At 34.5% G+C, this 22,173-nt stretch overlaps 1 protein-coding gene across 1 annotated transcript in view; it reads right to left on the bottom strand.

The window, feature by feature from the left end:
• Window positions 1–302: 302 nt before the first annotated feature.
• The window catches only part of PHF3 (PHD finger protein 3), a 49,449-nt gene continuing 27,578 nt past the window's right edge, over window positions 303–22,173 (bottom strand). The window contains exons 6-17 of the mRNA XM_015815907.1: window positions 17,308–17,626; window positions 15,222–15,399; window positions 13,200–13,350; window positions 12,960–13,116; window positions 10,868–10,984; window positions 10,031–10,165; window positions 8,950–9,085; window positions 7,185–7,383; window positions 5,906–6,053; window positions 5,611–5,700; window positions 4,530–4,725; window positions 303–4,039 (exon numbers count right to left, since the gene is read on the bottom strand). Of these exons, the coding sequence (XP_015671393.1) occupies window positions 1,893–4,039; window positions 4,530–4,725; window positions 5,611–5,700; window positions 5,906–6,053; window positions 7,185–7,383; window positions 8,950–9,085; window positions 10,031–10,165; window positions 10,868–10,984; window positions 12,960–13,116; window positions 13,200–13,350; window positions 15,222–15,399; window positions 17,308–17,626 (3,973 nt within the window). The 3' untranslated portion in view covers window positions 303–1,892. The remainder of the gene's footprint in view (window positions 4,040–4,529; window positions 4,726–5,610; window positions 5,701–5,905; window positions 6,054–7,184; window positions 7,384–8,949; window positions 9,086–10,030; window positions 10,166–10,867; window positions 10,985–12,959; window positions 13,117–13,199; window positions 13,351–15,221; window positions 15,400–17,307; window positions 17,627–22,173) is intronic.

Here is a 22,173-nt window from a genome sequence, read left to right as displayed (position 1 = left end):
AAGAGGCCTTGGGAGAGTTAGATATCTGAAAATGAACACTAATTAAAGGGTTTCACAAGTGATGGGGAAAGAAAGGTGGAAAGTAATTATGTGTGCTGTCTTGTGCCAGATGTTACTCTACTCACTCTTACAGGAAAATTCCAGGCAATGTCTTCAGTGCCTACACACATGCACACACAAGAATTTACCCTAAATCTAGCATATGCTTGCATTTCTGTTGAAAACATACAGACTGATTATATGCATGAATGAATCAACATTTTGGACAGTCGCTTTTTTTTTAAAAAAAAAAGGTAGCATCAAGCAATTTATGATATAGCATTTTTAATTTGACTAAATAAAGCCATGTGCAGGGTTTGCAAACTGGCTATTATATTTAAATAGGATTTTAAAATAGCCTAACAATTTATTTTAATCACATATTATTGAGAGAAAGTTTCTTTCTTATACCAAAGTGCAAAATCTATGTTCATAGGTAAGGCGATTTAATTAAGGGTTTCTTTTTTTATGCACAATGCTCTTAATTTTACTAAATACTTCAAAATAGGATGTTGAACAGAGTAGTGCAATGATATCTAACAGAAAAACCAATATACTATAATCTTCCACAGAAAAATCACATTTTTACTGATCTATTTATTAAAAACCCTGTGGGTTATTAAAAATTACCAGTCATGAATTGTAAAGGCAAGCCATATTTATACAACTTTCTGTTATACTGGTTTAGCCTATTGCTCCACATCTATTAAAATCAAGCAAACAACTGTGAGAAGGTTATTATTTGTAGAATCAAAATACTCCTTAAAATATTTACATTTTATAATATAAAGAATAGGAAAACACAAGTCTCATGTACAAGCTTAGGTATTCAAGTTTTCAAAGCATGAGAAATAGCTAAAATATTAATTTCAGCTGAAAGCTAGGGTTCTCAAATTGTCATCAGGGGTCGTGGTGGTCACTTTAAAAGCAAAAACAAAAAACCCGCCTTTGTGCAGATGAACCAGAAACATGGTCAACCTTGATCTAGGCTTTGCTGTTCCTTTTGCCAATAAAAACCTAGAATGAGCAAAGCTTGAGAACTCCTGTGAATTCTCCTAGATAATATATTTAATTCCAATCCTAACATTATTGACATCATTAGTTCTATTCATTTCAGGAGGTGGCCCATCAATGACAGAAAAGCTAAAGCCATAAAATACTTCACTAAAAAGTGTGCCTCGAAGCAGTAAAACCTGGACTGCTTCTGCTCACGGACCAATTCATTCTATCAGAAATGCCCAATAATGAATAATTAATACAGTTGGAATTCCCTCTGCTGCCACCATTTTCTTATTCTCTGGAATCTTTTGAATTCACGAAGCCATCAACCCTATTCAGCTTGAGCTGAAAGTTGCATTTGAATAGGGCTGCATTACAATCTCTCTTGTTTTCAAAGCCAATGCTGTGTTGTCATACTTAACAATACAAATCCATATTCATGTTTGTTGGAATAGCTCCAAATGCAAAGTACAAATCACCAAAGGCTACAAATAGCTTGACTGAAGCCCAATTTGACAAAGAATCTGTATGTATCGTTTATTGCATATTAAAAGAAGCCCCTTTCGGTCATTTTTCTATACAAGCAGTGTAAAATGTTCCAACTATTCAACTTTACTCCTATGTCAAGAGATTGTAAAAGAAAATGAATGTGCGGTACACAGATTGGTACCAGAACTGACTTAGTCCTACAAAACATTAAACATTGAATATAAAAAGTAAGTATCGATGGCACAATTATACCCAAGCATATAATATACAGACAGCTTTAGGACATATTTAAAACATATTATGTTCTATTTGTTTAGAACTAGAAGACAGACTGTGCCTTCTTTCTCTCTCATTTTTTTTTCCTTTCACCTTTTGCTTTTACCCCGATCACTTGGGTCCCTGTCTTTGTGATGCCTTTCTCGGTTCTTTTCATTGTCTTGCTCCCTTGGCCGTTCCCTACTTTTCTCTCTCTCTTTCTCGTGAAGGTGCTCTTCACTTCTAGGAACATCCTTCTTTTCAGGATTTCTACTTTCTCGTGAGCATTTGCTTTCAGAGTCCTTATCGCTATGTGAAAGCCGCAACCTCTCTTTGTCTCGATGCCCTTCCTCCCGGTTTTTTCTTTCCCTCTCTTTCTCTGAGCTTCTGTCTCGGTGTCGACTTCTTTCAGGATCCAACTCCCAGTCGTGCCTGCCCTTTTTGGAGTGGTGAGATTCGCTATAAAACCTTTGCCTTTGTTGATCGTTCTTCCTCCTACTGAAAGCCCTCTCCACGTGAGGACCCTGCCGGCCTGCCCAGGGGTCACTGTGACGCCTTTCGGGTCTTCTAGCATTTTTGTTTTGATAAAAGTGTTCAGGCCCTGAGAATCTTGATGGTTTCTGAGTGACAGGAGGGGCTGGTGTAACTGGTCCAACAAAGTGGGGTAGGTGACCTGGCAGGTGAAGTACAGGAGGCCAAGGCATGAGAGGACTTTGAGCAAAGCCAAAGCCCGGAGGTGGAAGGAGCGGTGGGGGCAGATGATGTGGAAACCCAAATACAGGAGTGTTCTGTGGGGAGAAATTAGGGGTAATGGCCCCAGGAAACTGAAAACCAGGGGGAGTTATTTTAGCGGGAGGAAAATTGGGTTGAGGAGTCCTAATTGGTGAGAAATTTCCACTTCCGGTAGGTAATTTGGTACTTAAGTCAGATTGATGACCTGTATTTTCCATTTCAAACTGAGATGATGATGATGATGATGATGATGATGAAGAGGGTGGTGGTGGTGGTGGTGGTGGTGGTGGCGGCGACAATAATCCTCTCACAGAATTTCCAGTCTCAAGGTTTTGCATCAAGGTGTCATTAATTTGTGAGGTACATGCACTATCTCCTTTAGATGCTTTTGAAACCAATGTTGTCTTGCATGCTTGATTATCAGCCTGATCTGAGGCTAATTCATTTCCTGAATTCTGCTTGTTATCGACTTTTGACCGTTCAGATTCTAAAGTATCAAGGTGCTGTATATCTTCACTTCTAGTACTATCGCCTTCACTTTCTGAACTATTGTTATGTTGGCCTCGTCCAGCTGCTTGCCTTGGGTCTCTCTTAAGATTAATGAATGGTGGAGATTTGGAATTATGAATGGTCATAGTATCAACAGATGCTGTTCCAACATTATTGCTCCCATCTCCTTTTCCAGCATCTGAAGGAACAGGAAAATTTATGGTCCTTTTATTTTCCTGAGGAACATTATCTGTATCACCCAACTTTAAACTGTTTTCTGGAGTCTCTTGGTTTTCCTTACTCTGTGATAGAATAGTTAAGTTTGCTAAAAATACCTCAGTAGAAACATCCGGTGGTTTCTCCTTAAGACTCAGACTTGTAAGAGTTCCTGGAGAGCAAGGGAAATCTGCTACTGATACATCCACTGCTAAGGTATTGTTGATGGTTTCTTTTACATTGTCCTTTTTATGCCTTGTATCTTCACCACCCACTGAAATGTCTATGTTTTCTTCCTTTATGTTTGTCTGTTTCTCTAATAAAGGCAGATTTTCATTAACTGGCTTGTCAACTGTTGGTTGGATATATTCAGGCATCTGCCCCGTGGTATCCAAAAGGCTTTGAAGAATGTCATCTGGCAGTGGCTTACTTGCTAGTTCGAGAGCAGATGATTGATTTTCCCATCCAACCAAAACCCCAGGAAGGAACCGTAGAGGTTTGGTGGGTTCAAGTTTGATGCTCTCCACAGCAGGTTCATTCACTGTGACATCTTCTGTACTACATTGTTGGGATTTGATCCTCTGCTTGTGCAGTACTGCAGTGAATGAATTAAAGAAATCATTTTCTTCTTCTTCTTTTTCAATTGACTCAGAATGAAGGACTTCTGATTTGTTCAGTTTACTTTTTTTCTCTGGTTGCAAATTTTCAGGACTCTCTTCAGCCTGGGTCACGGTTGAATTAGCCACAGCACTAATCTGCCTTTTTAGCTTCTGGCGAATTATCAATCCCAGCAGCAAATTGGGTCGATGGACTTCAATTCCTACACAAACACACACACACACATATATATATAATATTAAAAAAGGAACAATGTAATAATGGGAAACATGTATCTTGGAATTTTTTTTTTAGTTAAAACAAGCCACTCTGTGTCTCTACAATGCCAGATAGCTTAAATGGTTCACTGATATTACAAAATGTACTTTAAGAAGCACTGACAAAATTTCACTCTCCAAGTCACTATGTAAAAGTACATTTTACACTGTAAAATACTTAACTGTTAAATCAAAAATACTGATTCTATCCATGAGCTAAACAGAAAAAGAAATGCCTGCTTTCCATGCAAGGCTTCATATCAAGCTTCATTTCCAATATTCATTTCCAATATTCATGCAATATATGGTCAAACTGTTTGACTTCTAGCATAGTTAAAATATATATCTCAGAAAATAAAAAGGTTTTGTTCTTGGTTTTTTTTAATCAATAATATTTTAGTGCAAAGGATAATTCAGCCTATCTTTGTTACTTACCAGGACCATCAAAAGGTACCAACTGGTGTGGAATTTTATCAGAAGCACCTAAAGGGATAATATATAAATCCTTGATTTGCTTCATATTATTAGCTGCTACACCATAACGTTTTCTGCTGCTGAAGTAGGCAAAAAGCGAAGTATATGAAATCTGATCCTCTTCTGTAACAGGAGTAAAACGAACCACACATAGTTCCTATTATGAAAAAAGGCAAACATTTATTGTTGCCATGTTCTTAAAATAAAGACACACATATACACATCAGTTTTTAATGAAGTTTGTATTTCATTGATTTTAGATGCTGGGAAATTCACTCATGATTATCATAGATAGCAAACAAGTAAAAGCCACCCAAAGCTGCTAGATAGTGAAATGGGTGGCATGCAAATTTAACAAGTAACTAAGTAAATAAGTGAGAAAGCTCTACAGTTTCTCATATTGCTATTGCACACCAGCAAGACACATGCAGTTTGAAGCTATCTTAAAATAATGGTAATTAAATGCTGGACTATTTAAATGGATCTAATTTGTAAGCCTATTGCTTTGCTACTGAGGAAGGCAAGCTTAAAAATGTATGCAATATAGTAAATGATTCTCTCAAAAGAATTATTGAAACAAAGTTCTGCAACAAATCATATTATGTATTTTGAATATATGAAACATTAACATGAATAAAAATAAAATCATTTTTCATAAATTAAAGGTGGTCTCAGATGCCACCATAAGTATAAGAATTTTAGTGTTTAACGGTATTTCTAAAATGGGAATCTGTACAAGTATCATAGTTACAAGTTCTTTTATTCCTTTATAATACTCTTCTTCCCTTGGGTCTTTCTGTACCTTAATTTACAGTATCTAGGCTTCCCATATACTGAAATTGAACATATTATCTAGCTACTGGATTCATTACTGAACAAGGAACAGTGCAGTTTATTTGTTTTCTGCATTGGATTTCATATAAACAGTACTGATGAATTTATTTCAGGTAATAACAGCACCAGCATGAAATCCTAAACTTTTTAAAAATGACAGAACATTAAGCATCTAAAGCCACATTATATTACAAGAATATATTTTTACCTTTGTACCCAAAGCCTTTATTTTTTCAATATATTCCCAAACAGTCTGAGGTGATATCCTGCCACCTATTTGGATGCTATCTGGCAAATCCTATGGAAGACAAGTAGATGTATATTTTTATCACAAAACAATATTTTTTCCTCAATAAAAGAAATTAATTTTCATAATCTATATGCAAAAGTACATTAATGCTCTCTTTGGTGATTTCACATTGCAACATTTCATTGTCCACAGTAAAAGAAAATTTAAAAAGTCCCCAAGAAAATGGTAGAATTGTTGAGAACGCCATACTTACCTCTGTTAAACTTTCAAAAGAACCAGAGATTGGGTAAGCCTTGATAACAAACTTTGCCACAGATGGCATGTTGATAAAGCCTTTCCAAATGAAATTCAAACGAGCTAGAAATAATGTTTCACTTTCAACAGTCCCAGGTGTTTCTGATCTGAAACATAGGAATGAAGGAAAACAAAGCAATTTAATGTGGTAAGCAACTAACTGCATTAAATATGGATGGGTAAGGAAAGAGAAGGAAGACACTTTTGGAAGATATTTCCTGTATACGTCATAGTGAGCGGAGGCCTTGCTGGCTTTTCTTTGTTAGCAAGACAATTTTGCAAGCGAAATTGACACTTGAATGCCAGATCTCAGTTAGCCTAATCTTTCAGGAATACAGGAGAGATCATTGAGATTGTCCATGAGATTCTGGACAGCTATTCTTCATGAGTAGATTGTGGAAATTGTCTTTTTTTATGGTCAGTTCATGAGTGGACGGCTGAGAGTTGAAATTTACATCAAATTCCAATTTGCACTTTATGGACACTACGCTTGACTGAGCTTTATATTTTAATCACTTGTTTTTCAATTACTTTCTTTATTCTTTCATATTGGAAAGATTAACACCCCTCAGACTAGCAAAGTTCTATTGTATTCATTAGAAGCTTTGAGAACTGTACACTAGAGCCAGAGGATAAAAAAAATGGAGCAGAAATCCTTAGTGTAACTTTTAACTCCCTTTCAGCTAAGCTTTTGGACAGAATGGATCAGATGCTTTATAAAATTATAAAACAAGAATGAGCTACAATTGATATTTATGAAATTAATTTGAAAGGGGACTTAAATGCTATACAAACTTTCATCATTTACAAGCTGTGTAATGCACAACTTCTTACTATTCTCACAATATTCTTGTATTACATGACATGGCATGGCCTTGTGTTGCATTACATTATATTATAATAGTATTATACAGATTCGTGTCATCTTGAAATGAAAAGTATAAATGTGTTGCAGTACCAAGGCATTTCAGTCTGTTAGAGTAGGAGAAAAAAGAAGACAGAAGGAACAAAGTAATGTTCACTTTTGGCAAACAGACTTCCGAAGGTTTCATATATTACAGTTCAGTCTGAAAAACCTGGACATTTTTTAAAATTTTTACTTCTGTTTGGAATTTTTTACTACCTATCTTCATTTATGGAAAATGGCTATCAGTCAAGAGAACAGAACATTTTTATTCAAAGTGCGTACAGTAGCTTCTATTTTCTTATATACTTGAGTAGCAATCACAAATGATTACCTAGAGCTGGAAGTGGACGCAAACGCTGGATTTGACAATTCTTTATCTTCCTCTAATAATTCCAAAGCTAAGATATTTGTTGTTGAAGTAAGTGCATCTGCTATATTGTCAGCTTCGTTATCTGATGGCTTCCGAGCAACTCCAATTGATACTGTCACTTTTTTCCCAGAAAGATCATCACTGGGTGGTGCCATTCGACCTTGAGAAGAAAATTAAAAAGCTTTATTGAGTATTTGTCATATTAAGCCAGTTTAAAATGATTATAATATATAATAACAATTACTGCTGTCACCATAATGCTAAAAAATCTTGCTGGTTGAAATTAAAAAGACAGTAGTATGAATATATCTAGAATTTGACTCAAGCAGTTAAATGATGTTTGGATAATCATCAAAGAGATGTAGATTAAATTTAATTTTTCATAGAAAAACAAGCATAATAATGATGAAGTTTTATAAAAAAAAAACAACTTTGCCATCTTCCTATTTCTCTGCAGTGAACTGCAGTTCTGAAGCTTTTATGCCAGGTTTAAATTGCTTTGCTTTGAACTTCACCTATTCATTGGTTTGTTAATACTTCAAACTATAGTTTGAGATGGGCTCATTTAAACTAAATATAGCTAAGAACTATATTCTTGTTCTGAAACTTCTGAGGGAGAGAAAAGTTTTTAATTGCCTTCTAACAATCTGGCCAGATGCAGGGCAGCTTTGAAGCTTCGTGTTAGAAAAATGACCAGTGCCAAAAAAATATTGCTGAACTACTCCTAGTAGCCATGACAAACGTGACCAATGAAGAGAAATGCTGGATTTGTACTCAGTAACATCGGGTTACCTGCAGGTTCCCCAGCCCATTCTAAACTATCATCCAGTCAATTAGAAAACATATTTTGTTAATTTGGTCTTTGATACTAATTTTACTGAGTTTAGCATCCATACATTATTTAAGATAAGCAGCAACCTCTGAATGTAGGCAAAGCAACAGAATCCAATTTCTTACTTATTTGATTTATATCTCATTGTTCCTTCAGGGGCTCAAGACAGTATAGATAGTACAGGGTTTTTTGTTTTTGTTTTGCACAATACTCTCTGGTGGTAGGTTGGTCTGAACAGAAGGATTTGCAAAGTCGTTCAGTGAGCTTCCCTGACTGAGGATGGATGTGAGTCTAGGGCAGGGGTAGGCAACCTTGGCTCTTTTATGACTCGTGGACTTCAACTCCCAGAATTCCTGAGCCACCATGCTGGCACAGGAATTCTGGGAGTTGAAGTCCACGAGTCATAAAAGAGCCAAGGTTCCCTACCCCTGGTCTAGGGCTCCAGGGTGCCAGATCAAGAGCTTAATCATTACATTCCTCTGACTTGCACAGTGAACCCAAAATCAGTTTTGCTTCTTCAAAATTTAGGGCACATGAAAGATCTCCAATTTTAAGCTGTGGTTTGGAGAGATTCTGAATGAGCTTGGAAGTAAAGGGCGAAAGAGTCACCCTGATTAGACTGTTAAAGGATCTGCATCATAGAATACAATATTGGATGGAGTGACCGACACAAATTCAAATAATCACTTGTTGAAGAAACTTGCTTTATGACTTAAGTCATTCATTTTTTCATGTCTAACTTACTTCCTGGGATTGGTGAAAGTACAATTGGATATCATTTTACAATTCTACTGAGAAACTGCTATTATTCTAGGTTTTAAAGTGAGAAGAAATGCTAAGGACCAAGCAGTTCAAATAGCACATATAATTTTTAAATAAGCTTGTGTATACTACCTGTGCAAATTTTACAATTAAGATCAAATAGGTGGTTTTTATGTTGACTTGTTGTATCAGAACTGGAAGATTCATTAGCTTCTTTAACTTTTTCCGTTTCCTCCACCTTTTCTACAATTTTAATTGGAGCAGGTTCCTATGTGAAGAAGACAAATTTTATAAATATATACACATTTAGGTCCTTTGATCATAATAAACATCACCTACATCATTTATTAACATTGCTTTATAAAAGAAATAACATTCTGCATTTACTAAAGGTTATAGAATCTCCATTGGCATTATGCTGAGTAACTTAAAATGACTTGAGCAAAACTAAATGCAATAGTAGAGTAAGAGTGGACTAGCTTATTGTTTACTGTTATCAATTCTGTTCGAACTCTTCAATAAATTAATTTCAATAAAATATATGTACACAGATAAACATGTCATCCAGTATTAGGACCAATTAAACAAGAGAAAGTGCTTCAGATCCAAGGAATCCAGAGCTGTCTTCATCCTGATTCTGGAATACCTATAGATCATCTCTGCTGAATAATATTTTCACAGAAATATTATGAAGACTTATGAGGAAACATCATTCATATCCTAACTCCTGCTCATTAGAAGATCTAAATGTTAGGATTGAATCCTTCCTGTAGAAACTGCTACAATATATTTTTAATGTTCTGGATGTTACAAGGAAGTAAGTTTAGCACAAACATGTTTTCATTTACATATTGCTAGCTTTCTCTAGTACAATTAACAAGGAAAACACGTAACTCATGAAAGGTACTCACAGATCTCTAAAGTAGGCTGAATAAATCAAAGATTAGACAACCTACATATTATATTCTAGTACAGGGGACTAGTGGACCAGTACCGGGCCGTGGCATGCCAGCAACCGGGCGGCACAAACAAGCAAAGCCCCATCCGCAAGATGCAGGCAGTACACAAAACCACGCCCCCTCCGATCCATGGAAAAAAACTCTGTTCACAGAACCGGTTCCTGGTGCCCAAAAGGTTGAGGACCTCTGTTCTAGTACATAAGGCCTGCTAATGAAAAATGTACTGTTACTTTAATAGCAAATATAAATTATACCTGAATTTCCATAATAGTTGCTTCTTGCTCTTTAACTGGAGCTTCACTTTCAATTTCTATTTCTCCTTTATGAGTAATTTTGGTGATTGGTCGTATTTCAACTTCCCTCTGCTCTTTTTCAATCATTTCAATTGTCTATCAATAAACAAACAACAGGTTAGACATACAAGGCAAGAGCCTCCAGAAACAGCAGACAAAGTTCTAGGACATGAAACCATAATTAAAGAGATGGAAACTGGATCTCTTCTTTTGTATTAGATTACCTTTAAAAACAAATGCCAGTAAATTAGTTTGTATACACGTTGAAAACCTGACAACTATTTTACATACTAGAAGATATGGTTCATTCTCAAATAAAACATTTAAGGTTCAAAATTCCAGGAATGTTAAGAAACTTATTCAATCGAGTTCATTTTACTAGAGAAGAATAAAAGTATAGTTATAATGCTAAAGGACGTCATCCGGAGAAAGATTTCTAGGATATTTTGGCCAGAGAGCAATTGGGGCAAGAGAACCAAAAATGGACGTATAATGAATTGCAGCAAGAGAGAACCAAATTTACTCCGTGCCCAAATCTTATATTAGGAGAACAGCTGCAAGTCTATATAAAATAAAATACTCAATTGAAACCAGAAGAAAATATTAAATAATTTCCCACATGCTGAATGCAGGCTGTGAGGGGGTTGAATTTACCCTATTTAGCAGCTAGCTTAATGTGAGCTGAGAGAAGCATTGATCATTTGATTATTTAGGAATGAAAGGATTGGCAGGGATAACAACTTTTTGAAATCAAATAACTTATAAGGAGACGAATTCAATATGGTAGATAAGCCATACATGTCTATTTTCTCTTTTCCTCCATGCAGCTAGTTCTTTGGAAGCTAGTTCTTCAGGACTCATTCTTATGAGATGGTCTGGAGTAACTTCACCTTTCAATACTCTTTTAAAAAGTATCTGGAAGAGGAATCAATAATTAGTTATATGTAATCAACCAAAACCTGCATTTTTTGGTATCAATTCAACAAGAAAAATATTAAGAACTGCAAATCAACTGAAATTCTATTAATTTCCCTTGCATGACAGTTTATCTACAGTAATTTTACACCAACGTAAATATTTCATATTTAGTTTCAATGGTTTTTATATGGTGTAATATACTAATAGGAAGAATGATTGGTTTTCTGTTTAAATACTCTAAAACATTCTGCAACTGAGCTGAAAAATTTAGGCCAGTCTTTGAACTTAAGAGCAAAAAGTAAAAGAAAGAAGCCTATAAATTTAAGAGCCTATAAATTTAAGAGCCTACTCTGCTAATCTGTATCTGCAGGGCTTAGGATACACGCAGAAAAACAGGATGCATCTCCTGTGTTTCTGGAAGTAATGACTATGTTATCTAAAAATATAATAATTAGATTCATTATAGTTTTTTAATGGTGGCATTTCAAATCTGCTTTAAAAAGACATTCCCACAAAAGTTTAGTTAGAAAATTTTTATTTTTTTCTGCTTATAAAGCTTGAGATATGGCTTCTATATCACCCATATTCTAGATCTATAACATAAATCAAATGTTAGGTATATGCAGTCTGATACAGTCCTAGTATATATACACTGAAGACACTAGCATAAGGCTTGTGGCAAACCTTACAGGCCAGCAGTGAGATACAAAAGTTAAATCCAAAGCAGGGAGGTCTAGCAGTTAAGGCACCAGATTAGAAACCATGAGACCATGAGTTCTAGTCCCACCTTAGGCATGAAAGCCAGTTGGGTGACTTTGGGCCAGTCACTCTCTCCCTCAGCCTAACACAGTGTTGTTGTGGAGAAAATAGGAGGAGAAAGAAGTATTAGATAAGTTTGCTGCCCTGAGTTGTTTATAAAAATAATAAAGGTGGGATATCAATTAAATACATAAAAGTATTAATTATTTTTAACAGAATGATTTAGGAAGGAAATTGTTACGTTAAATCCTAAATTTTGCTTCCCTAGGATGTAATAACGTATTGCAGGGTTTTGTTTCAGTAAAGGTAGTCCTTGACTTACGACCATTTGTTCAATGACTGTTCAAAGTTATAATGAAACTAAAGGGACTTACGACCAGTCCTCGCACTTACTATTATTGTAGTGTCCCTGCAGACACTTGATCAAAATTCAGCCACTTGGAACTGGCATGCATTTACAATGGTTGCAACATACCAGAGTCATGGGATTGCCATTTGCAGCCTCCCCAAGGGGCTACCAAGAAACAAAGTCAACAGGGGAAACCAGATTCACTTAACGACTGTGGTGATTAGCTTAACAGCTGCAGCAAAAAAGGTCATAAAATTGTTTGTGACTCACTTAACGTCTCCATGATTTAGCAATGGAAGCTCTATCCCAATTGTGAGTATAAGTCAAGGAATACTCTGTATAGCAATTATGCTGCTAGTAGGGAAAGAATGCAATTGTCATTCATTCATCTTTGCTCATTCAGCTTCCTATCCATTGAAATTTTATTCTGGGGAACTATCCAAAGGTAAAAAGATGACATACTAGTAAAAATGTCCATCTTATTTTCATCAGCAGAAAGTTTGTGGGCACAGCTCTATTCACATATACTATTACAGTTCTCTATCAAATCTATAGTTTAGGTAAAGAAATGTGAACCCCTATTTTAGGAGGCAAAATGCCTCTGAAAAAAATTAACAAGCAAGATATTTTAGCATGCAAAAGGAAAATTAGTGTTTTTATTAAATATGGACAGAAAAAAGTGGATTAATCAATTTGAATATGGAATAAAAGTATGTTAGTAGATTTAACTCTGAGACTTCTATAATGTTAATAATCAGGATGGAAGAAGAAATTATGAGCATTTAAAATTATTTTAGGCCTCCACAAAGAAAAAGAATTATTCTTTGAAGAGTTTCCAAGTACGTAAGAAATGTCATGACATACTTTATTTTTCGGATCTTTCAGATTAAATATCAAGCTTCTGTACTTATTTTTATACTTGGAATCGGTATCCCGGAAAAAAGAAAAGAGCTCTTTTTCAATTTTATTTGCAACTTTTGCTGCTCTTTCTTCAGGGATCTTCAGTGTTGAGTCTGCAAGCCTGAAAAAAATACACAGATTTTATTTTATTTGTTCAGGAAACAAACTGAAATAACAGGAATGTCTTTACTGCAGAATCCATACCTTTTCTCTAGAATTTCTTTCAGTGACTGTTTAACACTTTGTCTTATCTGATCAACAGAAGGTTTGGCTGCAGAAGCAGGAGGTGAGTGTACATTAGTTGCTGTTCCCTTCTCGGTTCTCTTTTTCTTCATTTCCTGCTTATCCTGAATACCTTTTGAAATATAACCAAATTATCCATTTTAGAGAGCTGAGGTATGGAGAAATAAAACCACATTTCTACAACTGATCATATTCTTAATAATGAGAACAGGAAGTTTTACTGTTGAAAAAATAAGGTGAATTGACTGAATTTAACACTATTTGTAGACTGCCCTGTGACAGACGCTGTGAAAAAGCGCAAAATCATAAGTATAACAACAATAAAAACAACCAGCAGAAATCACAAAAAAGTCTTATGATGGGCATCTATATCTAGTGTGGTTATGTGCATTGGAACATATTTTTTTTATCTGCTTGCAAGGTCAAAGAAGGGATAGTGGGCCAACATGCCCCTGGCGAAAGTGTGATTGAAAGTGTGGGAGTAATCACAAAGAAGGCCTACTTAGCAGGCCCGCTCTAAAAGTTCACAGCACCACAGGAAGTTTCCATTCTGGCAAGGTACTGACCAATATACCCAAGTATTTAAAGGTAGCCACCAATCTTTTGAATTGGGCCCAGAACACCAAACTTTAAATTGGTTTTATTCTGCACTGGCAAAGTTTCCCACTAGTAACCTGGCCACTATATTTTTATGTCAACTACACCTTCTGAATCAGTTCCAAAATTAGAGTAATCTAAACGAATGGTGATCAGGCCAAAGACATCCAAACAGACTTTTAACTAGCATATCAACCAGATCTGGGCAATGTCCCTGACTATAGCTTTCCCTGCTGCTTAAGCAAGAGCCAAGAGTCTAGGGTGACTTCCTAGTCATTACAGGCAGCACAACCAAGCCAATATTACACAAATGCCCAGTTCCAAAAAAACCTCCAGATTTGTTCAAAAAGAACAAATTTCTTATTTTTAAGATTTAATCTGAGCTTCTTTTATCCATCCACATTCTTAAAGTCTCCACACTACAGTATGGTTGAAGATTTCCACAGTATTGGTTTGACCCACAGGAGCAATGTAAGAGTATGACCAACCTTACACCAACCAAACTGACTGATTATCTTTCCTAGAAGTTTCATTTATATGCTGAACAACCTTACACTGAAAATATTCGGTTAAAAGACAGTCTCACATTCTAATTTCAAAGCAAGTTTCTGATCACAGCTACTGACTCTTATGCTGTGGAAAGCAACCCTTTTCAAGCAGAAACTAATTTTACTTTCTTACTGCTTATTTTTCATTAATTTGGTTTCTAAAATTTTTTGGGGGGTGACATCAACAGAGCAGAAGGTCATTTTTTTCCCTGATAGATCAAGTATGTTAAATTCCGGAGAGCCTTTCTATTTTATTGCTCAAATATAATATGAATAAAACTAATCAATCAAAATAAATAATATGATTTCCTGTCTAATCTCAGAGGCACTATCCTTATTATAACCAATCAGGCAAAATTTAATATTTTAAACCCGTATATTTTTGGAAGCTTATACTTCAGATGTAATGTGCAAAATTATGGTTATGTAAATTAAATCAGATTAAATTATATTCAGTGTGAGACTTGTTTTTAAACAGAAAAGTTATTTTTTACAGTGTTGCATATTCCCACAATAGAGTGCCATTCCTTAAAAGAAGAGATACAGGCAATTTCTAATAAAAACATAAGGTATCTTAGAAACTGTTAGCTTGTACAGAGTCAACTCTGTGCTTTAAAAGAATGTAAGGTTCATCCATGCTTAATAATAAAAAATAAACAGTTGACAGAAAAAAAGCCAATTGTTTCATTCAATGAATCATTTTTCAGATTTGTTAAGATTTATGATATTGGTACCAAATGCAAATAAACTATTCAATCTGATTGTTGCATTTCCAGCAGTTTTTGAATACAACTTACACATTTTGAAAATCATTATCAGCAATTTTGGTTTTAATTACCTTGCTTTAGTGTGCTTTCACTTGAACAGGAAACATTATCTTTATTCAATTTTTCAAATTTGTCTTCAGAAGCTCGTCGAGGAACGGAACTCATTTGCCCTGTTTTTTTGGGAATCTGCTGCCCCTTTTTACTTTCAGAATTTTTATATTCCAATACTGCTTTTCCTTCGCTAGATTCCTGAAACAGTTACAACACTAATTATAAGCCTTTTTTCTGTCCAATTTTTCTTTACTCTCAGGATCAAAGCATCTATAGAAAAATATGCATTTAAATAATCTATGTCACAACTTCAAATTGTTCCCAAGATGGCTAACTACATAAAAATAAAATAAAATAAAATAAAATACCACTGAAATATTTTTGCGGCTGACACCTGTCAGCAGAAACCAGGGAGGATATCTATCTTATCTGTTGGGTGAGGCACCCGGTCTACCAAATATAAATCAGTCTGTTCTGCGTTTCGCTCCAATCTAGGAGCATGTTTTGCAGGCAGACCTCACATTCTGCTGACAGGAGTGAGGGGGAACCTGTGGCTCAAAAGGGTAATACAGCTGCCTAATATGCAAGCTGCTCAGGTTCGAATCCCTGAAGGGTGTGACTAGCTGATGAGGGCAAATGAGCCTGAAATAGCTATACTAGTCTCCCACTAACTCTTTGTCAGCCACAAAATTTTGAATTTATAGTGTTCACAGTATGTGAGGTCTGCCTGCAAAACATGCTCCTAGATTGGAGCGAAATGCAAATTGAATATTGACAATTGAATATTCATCCTTTTCAATTCATCCTTTTCAATTGAATATTCATCCTTTTCAATTTTCTTCCTCTCAGGATTTGATCAGAACACCTTTTACCAGACTAGAGGAGAAGAGGAGGTATATGGAAAAAAGGAAAACAAAATGTTCTTTTCTTCAATCCAGTGATAAAGGCTCTCGTTCTCTGGTGAGAAATACAAATTAGACTTCATCTAGTCATTGTAACCATGAATGTTAATTAATAATAAAAGCATAAACCTATAACAGGGGTGTCAAACTGCTGGCCCGTGGGCCGGATGCGTCATGCTGAAACCACGCCCACCCCATTGCCAGCAATGGAAAAAAAGTCATGTGACATTGCAAGATTGACACCCCTGACTTTTAAGGAACCATAAATCTTCTAAGGAACCAACTATTCATATTTAATACATAGTAAAATGCTGCTTTGCATTTTACAATCTTGGTTAACATTCCTTTGCAGAATTACATATCTAAAACAATAGTTTAAGCAATACGAGCACTGATTTGTTGCTCAGAGGCATTTTTAGCTGAGCATTCTGAAATATAACATAAATATGAATAATTAGGTCCAAAGATGCTATTTTATGAGGCAACTGGACTTTCTTGATTTTTCTTTGAAGATGTTTCACTTCTCATCCAAGAAGCTTCTTCAGCTCTATGACCTGGATGAGTGAGACTCTCCATAGACATGAATAATTAAAATTATATGAACTTTGAAGGAAGGACAAGTTGCAACACAATAGATTTTAATTAGCAATTAATCTGGGATCTTATCCATGTTTAATAGCAATAGCACTTAGACTTATATACCACTTCACAGTGCTTTCCAGTCCTAAGTGGTTTACAAATGTCAACATGTTGCTCCCAAAACTCTGGATCCTCATTTTACTAACCTCAGAAAGATGGAAGACTATTTCAGGACTTGATATTGAGTCAGGAAGCTGAATATCTATTCAGAGTTACATAATTCTTTATTAATCATACTTTAACTGGAAATGAAAGTAATATAAATATACCTTATATATTAAAAATCCTCAAAAAAGATGATACATGTTTTATAGCCAACTAATTTAATAAAAAATTTAGTCCTTTCTTCTTCTATTGGAAAACAAGTAATTGGCAAAAGTTACAAATGACTACATATTAGGCAAAAGCATAATAATAACTGGAGAAGAAATAGTTATTAAAAAAATAAATGATTTCTTGCCTTTTAAAACCATATATGGTGCATTTGAAAGAAAACATTTTCAAAGGGTTACCACGAAATTTGCTGTAATCTGCATATACAGTAAAAAGAAATCTCATTTCTTACCCGCTTAAAAATTTTGACCTTATGTTTCACAGAGTCTTCTCCTTGCTTTGGGGTCTTGTTTTGAGGGCCCATGAAAGTTTGCTTGGACATTCCAGGCTTCTCACACTCCACTGGTCTATTTTCTCTGGTTGTTTCAAGTTTCACATTGGCATCCAGCATATTCTTATCAACTGAATCTGGTTTCTTGTCTTCCTCAGCACAGCATTTGATGCAAACATATTCTTTGTCTTCTTCTCCCATTTGCTGTGCTTGAAACAAACTCAATCCAACACAATCACCATGAAACCAATCATCGCATCTACCACAGCCTACCATGAACCTACAACCAAAAAAACACACAAAAATTACATTGCTTTATCATAATCTTTATATTATACTAAACATAAAACTTTTGTAACTCTCCTAAACGGCCTCTCATATAGAATAGTTCCTCCTTGTTTGGTATATTTTGTGCAGAAGAATGCATCCATTTCTCCAGCCTTACAACATGGTATAAAACGCCAAAGTTATAGCAAGAGGATTTTGTTATGCTAATCAGTAGATTTTACTATCATGCTTAATAAAATATACATCTGCAAAATAGAAATTAAAGTTTTGAATTTTGTTCCAGCAGTCTAATAAAGATTTCTACAAGTTTCAAGTTCAGAAAAAATGCAACCAATTAATACATTCATTGTTAGATCACATAGATCAGTAAAACAATTGCAAATTAGGATCTGCTTTTCACAAATAGGCAATGTCCAAATGTTATAATAAAAAGATTAATCATTCTTCCCTATTCCAGATTACATAGTAAGCAGAATCACAACTGCCACTATACTTATCAAATAATACAATAAAATCCTTGAAGCTTGCAAACCTCACTGAAGAACTCATCGAAGCCATGAGTTGTCCTTAAAGGGGGTTGGACTTGATGACCTCCAAGGTCCCTTCCAACTTTATTATTATTATTATTAAATTGATAATTTTCTAAATGTGTAAACCCCTGGTATTCTTTCTTCCCCAATGAAATTTGACAGGAATAAAACTTTCAAGTAAGATAAATTACCCATACTTTAGCATATTTAAATGCATTAGAAGGCAACTCCAATCTCTCTCCCAAATGGAGCCAGTAGGAGGGAAAGAAAGGAAATACTACCTCTTGTTATTTTCAGGTGTGCTTTTGTAAATTTTAGAAAATAAGTTACTTGAAACATTTGAACTGGTCTCAGAAAAATCTTTATTATTACAACTGGGCCAAACGTCATTAGCAAACAATTTTGCCTACATCTTCAAGCCTAAAATCTCCATTATCCCAAATTATCTTGAAGGTATTTCAATCAGCTTGAATAACTTTTTAACAAGTTTATGAATTTAAATGATCTATGAATATATGCATAGTCCATTTATTTTATAAGGAGATAAAAAGGAATTATTTTACCTAATTAAAAATATTTTTCTTCAGACTGAAAAGTATTTGTGCTGTGCATGCATATCTTTCTGTGTACATGTGTGCACGTGTATGTATCCACATCCCAATTGCTTATCCAAATGTAGAAACTTTTTATTTTGAATTTATTTAATTCTATAATTAGAAAGTAAGATAGTAACAACCTCTTATTTTTTCATGAACGTATCATGGAGAATGGTCAGATTTCATTAGAAAAACAAAGCATGCTAGGGAATATAATTTACATTTCAGAAATGACTGCAAATAAAGCAAATGACAGTATTAAGTATATGTGAAAATTTCATGAAGTTTATTAATATGATTGACTCTTAAACTTGACACAGTGAAGTAGGCCAGAGATATTTTATGAATGGATGTAAAAATATTGTTTCTTTATCGTTAGAAAAAATAGATTTTTAAGAAGGCTATAAATGTATGAAATAACAGTAAGCCCATGGGTGGCACAGAAATGAAAATAAATAAATAAATGAATGAATGAATAAGTAAATAAATAAATAAATAAAGTAAAAAAAAACATTCCTTTCAAGAAAACCTGAACTTGGCTATCGTCAGAAAAAAGTTCACATTCTTGACAAAACTGAAAGTTCTGTTTTGAATAAAAAAATGAAAAATGTAGAATGACTAAGAATGTAGAAAGATAGGGATTAGTACTTAGTCCATACATTTAATAATATTCTAGTGGCTGAGAAACTGGAAGACCAATACAAAAAAACAACAATGCTGACTTTAAAGACTATACTGAGTCATTTAAAAAAGTAGTGCACAAACTACTTTTGAGATATAAAGGGGTAGGGTTCAAAGAAAGGACAATTCATATATTATGAAAATATATTCAGCCCTTAAGTATATCTTTGGATAAATTGTATATTTATCAGATTAAACAGGAAAAAAGACCAGTTGTTTTCTTCTGTTTTAGCTAAGGTTTTTTTAAAAAACAAACTAAACTATGTATCATGATCCTTAAAGGAACAATCATAAATTTTCTTCTATTTCAGATATTAAAAAGTTGATTTCATTAATCTCTGAATCGCATCTGATTTTAACAGAAGTGCACTTGTTTTCACATTGTCCAGTTTGCAGTAATCTAAATTTTCACACTGACTATTCAATAAATTATGTGGGCATATTACAATGTTTTAGTTATTCTATTTAATAAAATCATTTAAGAACAGATGAATGCACTACAATCTTTGCATAAAAAGAAATTGCTTTTCTTTTTCTTTCTTTTGTTCCCTAACAGGAAAAAACTAATTCTGCTAACTAATAAAACTTTTTTTTTGCCGGTTAACAAACTTTTCTCTGAAATAATACTAAGTCATAATCTGAAAAATAAAATGTAGAAAATTATTAACCAATAACATTGTGTTCTTGGATGTATATATTAACTTTATCATTAGCTTAAGTCTCAGAAATGACAGATTTCACTTAAGCATAATGAAATCTGCATATAACCGATAAGGACTCAGTAAGTGTAACAGATGATTCTTAATTTACTGGGAAAAGATTTAAACTGGTAATGAAATATTGGACACTGTATTAACTTGTACTACAATTAGATTACATTGGCTATTTTCAATAGAATGTAATGAGTATACATTCTACCACTTAGACAATTTATGTTAATTTAGTTCTTATCAGTATTTTACCGAATTATAAGGTTCCAAATAAAGGCAGGATTCTTACTTATTCTATCCCTGAACTATTAAACCTCCAAATGTATCACAGAAATTGGCAGGAAGAGAAAGAATACATTTCCCAACAATAAAACATGGGTGGATTCAATGAAAATTTTAATGTGATTTTTTGCATATTATATTTCTAAGCCTTACTATTTTTTATTAAAATATTTTTATGAGTAATAGTGGGGAAGAAAAATTCTTAATAAGCTATTAAGTAGCCATTTTTCCAATAAATTTAGACCTCATTTTTTTTAAGAAACCATAAACTTTTAGCCACTAGGTCAGTGATGGCGAAACTTTTAGAGACTGAGTGCCCAAACTGCTACCCAAAACCCACTTATGCATCGTCCAGTGCCGGGTGGGTGTGGCCAATTGGGTGGGCATGGCTGCAGTGATAACGGCAGACTGGGTGGGACTAAAAAGTTCAATCAATTCCAACTTTGCAAAATCTTTTTTCCCGTGAGAAGTTGAAATTGACTGATTGAACCTTTTTTTTTTTTTTTGCACACGGTGGTGGAGGCCTAAAGCGAAAAGGTTTTATAAAATCCAGCTGAAGACCTAGGACTGGGGCGAGGGCATCCGTGCCCAGAGAGAGGGCTCTGAGTGCTGCCTCTGGCACCCGTGCCATAGGTTCGCCACTACTGCACTAGGTTATTACTTTTTAGTATTGACATTTAAATGGAAGAACTAATAGAAAGGAGCAGCTAATTATGTGGGATAATTGTGGTTGATAAGACTTTCTAAAAGAAACTGTCATTCAGGAAGAGCTGGTAACAAAGCATTCTTCTCTGATAAGTTTTGCAGATGTTACTGTAGTAGTATTCAACATGCTGGCCCACTAACACTAAGGCTCTGGCTGTAGATTGCTTCTTAGTTTGATGTCCAATTGCATTAACCATGTTGTAAGGCTGGAGTGGATACACAGCTGCAACAGAAAGAAAATAAATATTTTAAGATAGTAATTGGTGACATTTAGCAGATTTAACAATTGTTAAATACAACTTATATAATTCTGACACTTAAAATCTCTAATTACCTATATTTGTATTCTTAAATTCTACCGTAGTGTTTTGTATGCAACAAGTTACTGTAAGCAAGAACACCTGCTGCAAGGATACTTAAAATAATAATTGTGTTAAGATATGGACTATTCATTTCCACAAGAATCTCAATGTTACAAGTAGATGCCACTACTCAGAGTACTACTAAAACATTCCAATGTGATGTAGACTATCTTTTTCAAAAAAAATATCAAAATATAACTTTAATATGAGCAAAGCAAAGCTTTTTGCTGGGTAAGTCAGAATCTCCTTCTTGAAGGTAGCATTAAAACAAACAAAATTAGAAAACAAAGAAGAATACACCAGTCCAAATTCACTTTATTGTAAATACAATTTAAGGCTGTTTTGTAAAAGCAACCCAGCTAGTTGTTTAGGAAAGTCGTAGCATAATATATATTATGTGTCTGTCAATCAATTCATTCCACTTTACTTTCTGTACAGGCATGTAACACTTCACATGTGGTGAGAAATATATATCCTCAAGACATGGCTTTTCCATCAAGCGGGATTGGCCTAGGGGGGGATTTTATAGGGATTTTAAAGGGATTTTATAATTTTAAATCTAATACAGGTCATTTAATATATATTTTAATTTGGCTTTTAGATATTTATTGTATTGTACTGTTTTTATTTACCTGTAAGCCGCCCTGAGTCCCTCGGGAGAAGGGCGGGGTAT

Source organism: Protobothrops mucrosquamatus, unplaced genomic scaffold, assembly GCF_001527695.2.
Source record: "Protobothrops mucrosquamatus isolate PMUCROS unplaced genomic scaffold, P.Mucros_1.0 scaffold384, whole genome shotgun sequence".
NCBI lineage: Eukaryota > Metazoa > Chordata > Lepidosauria > Squamata > Viperidae > Protobothrops > Protobothrops mucrosquamatus.
The sequence above is the reverse complement of the archived record's forward strand: the minus strand, read 5'-3'. Positions and strand labels throughout refer to the sequence as shown.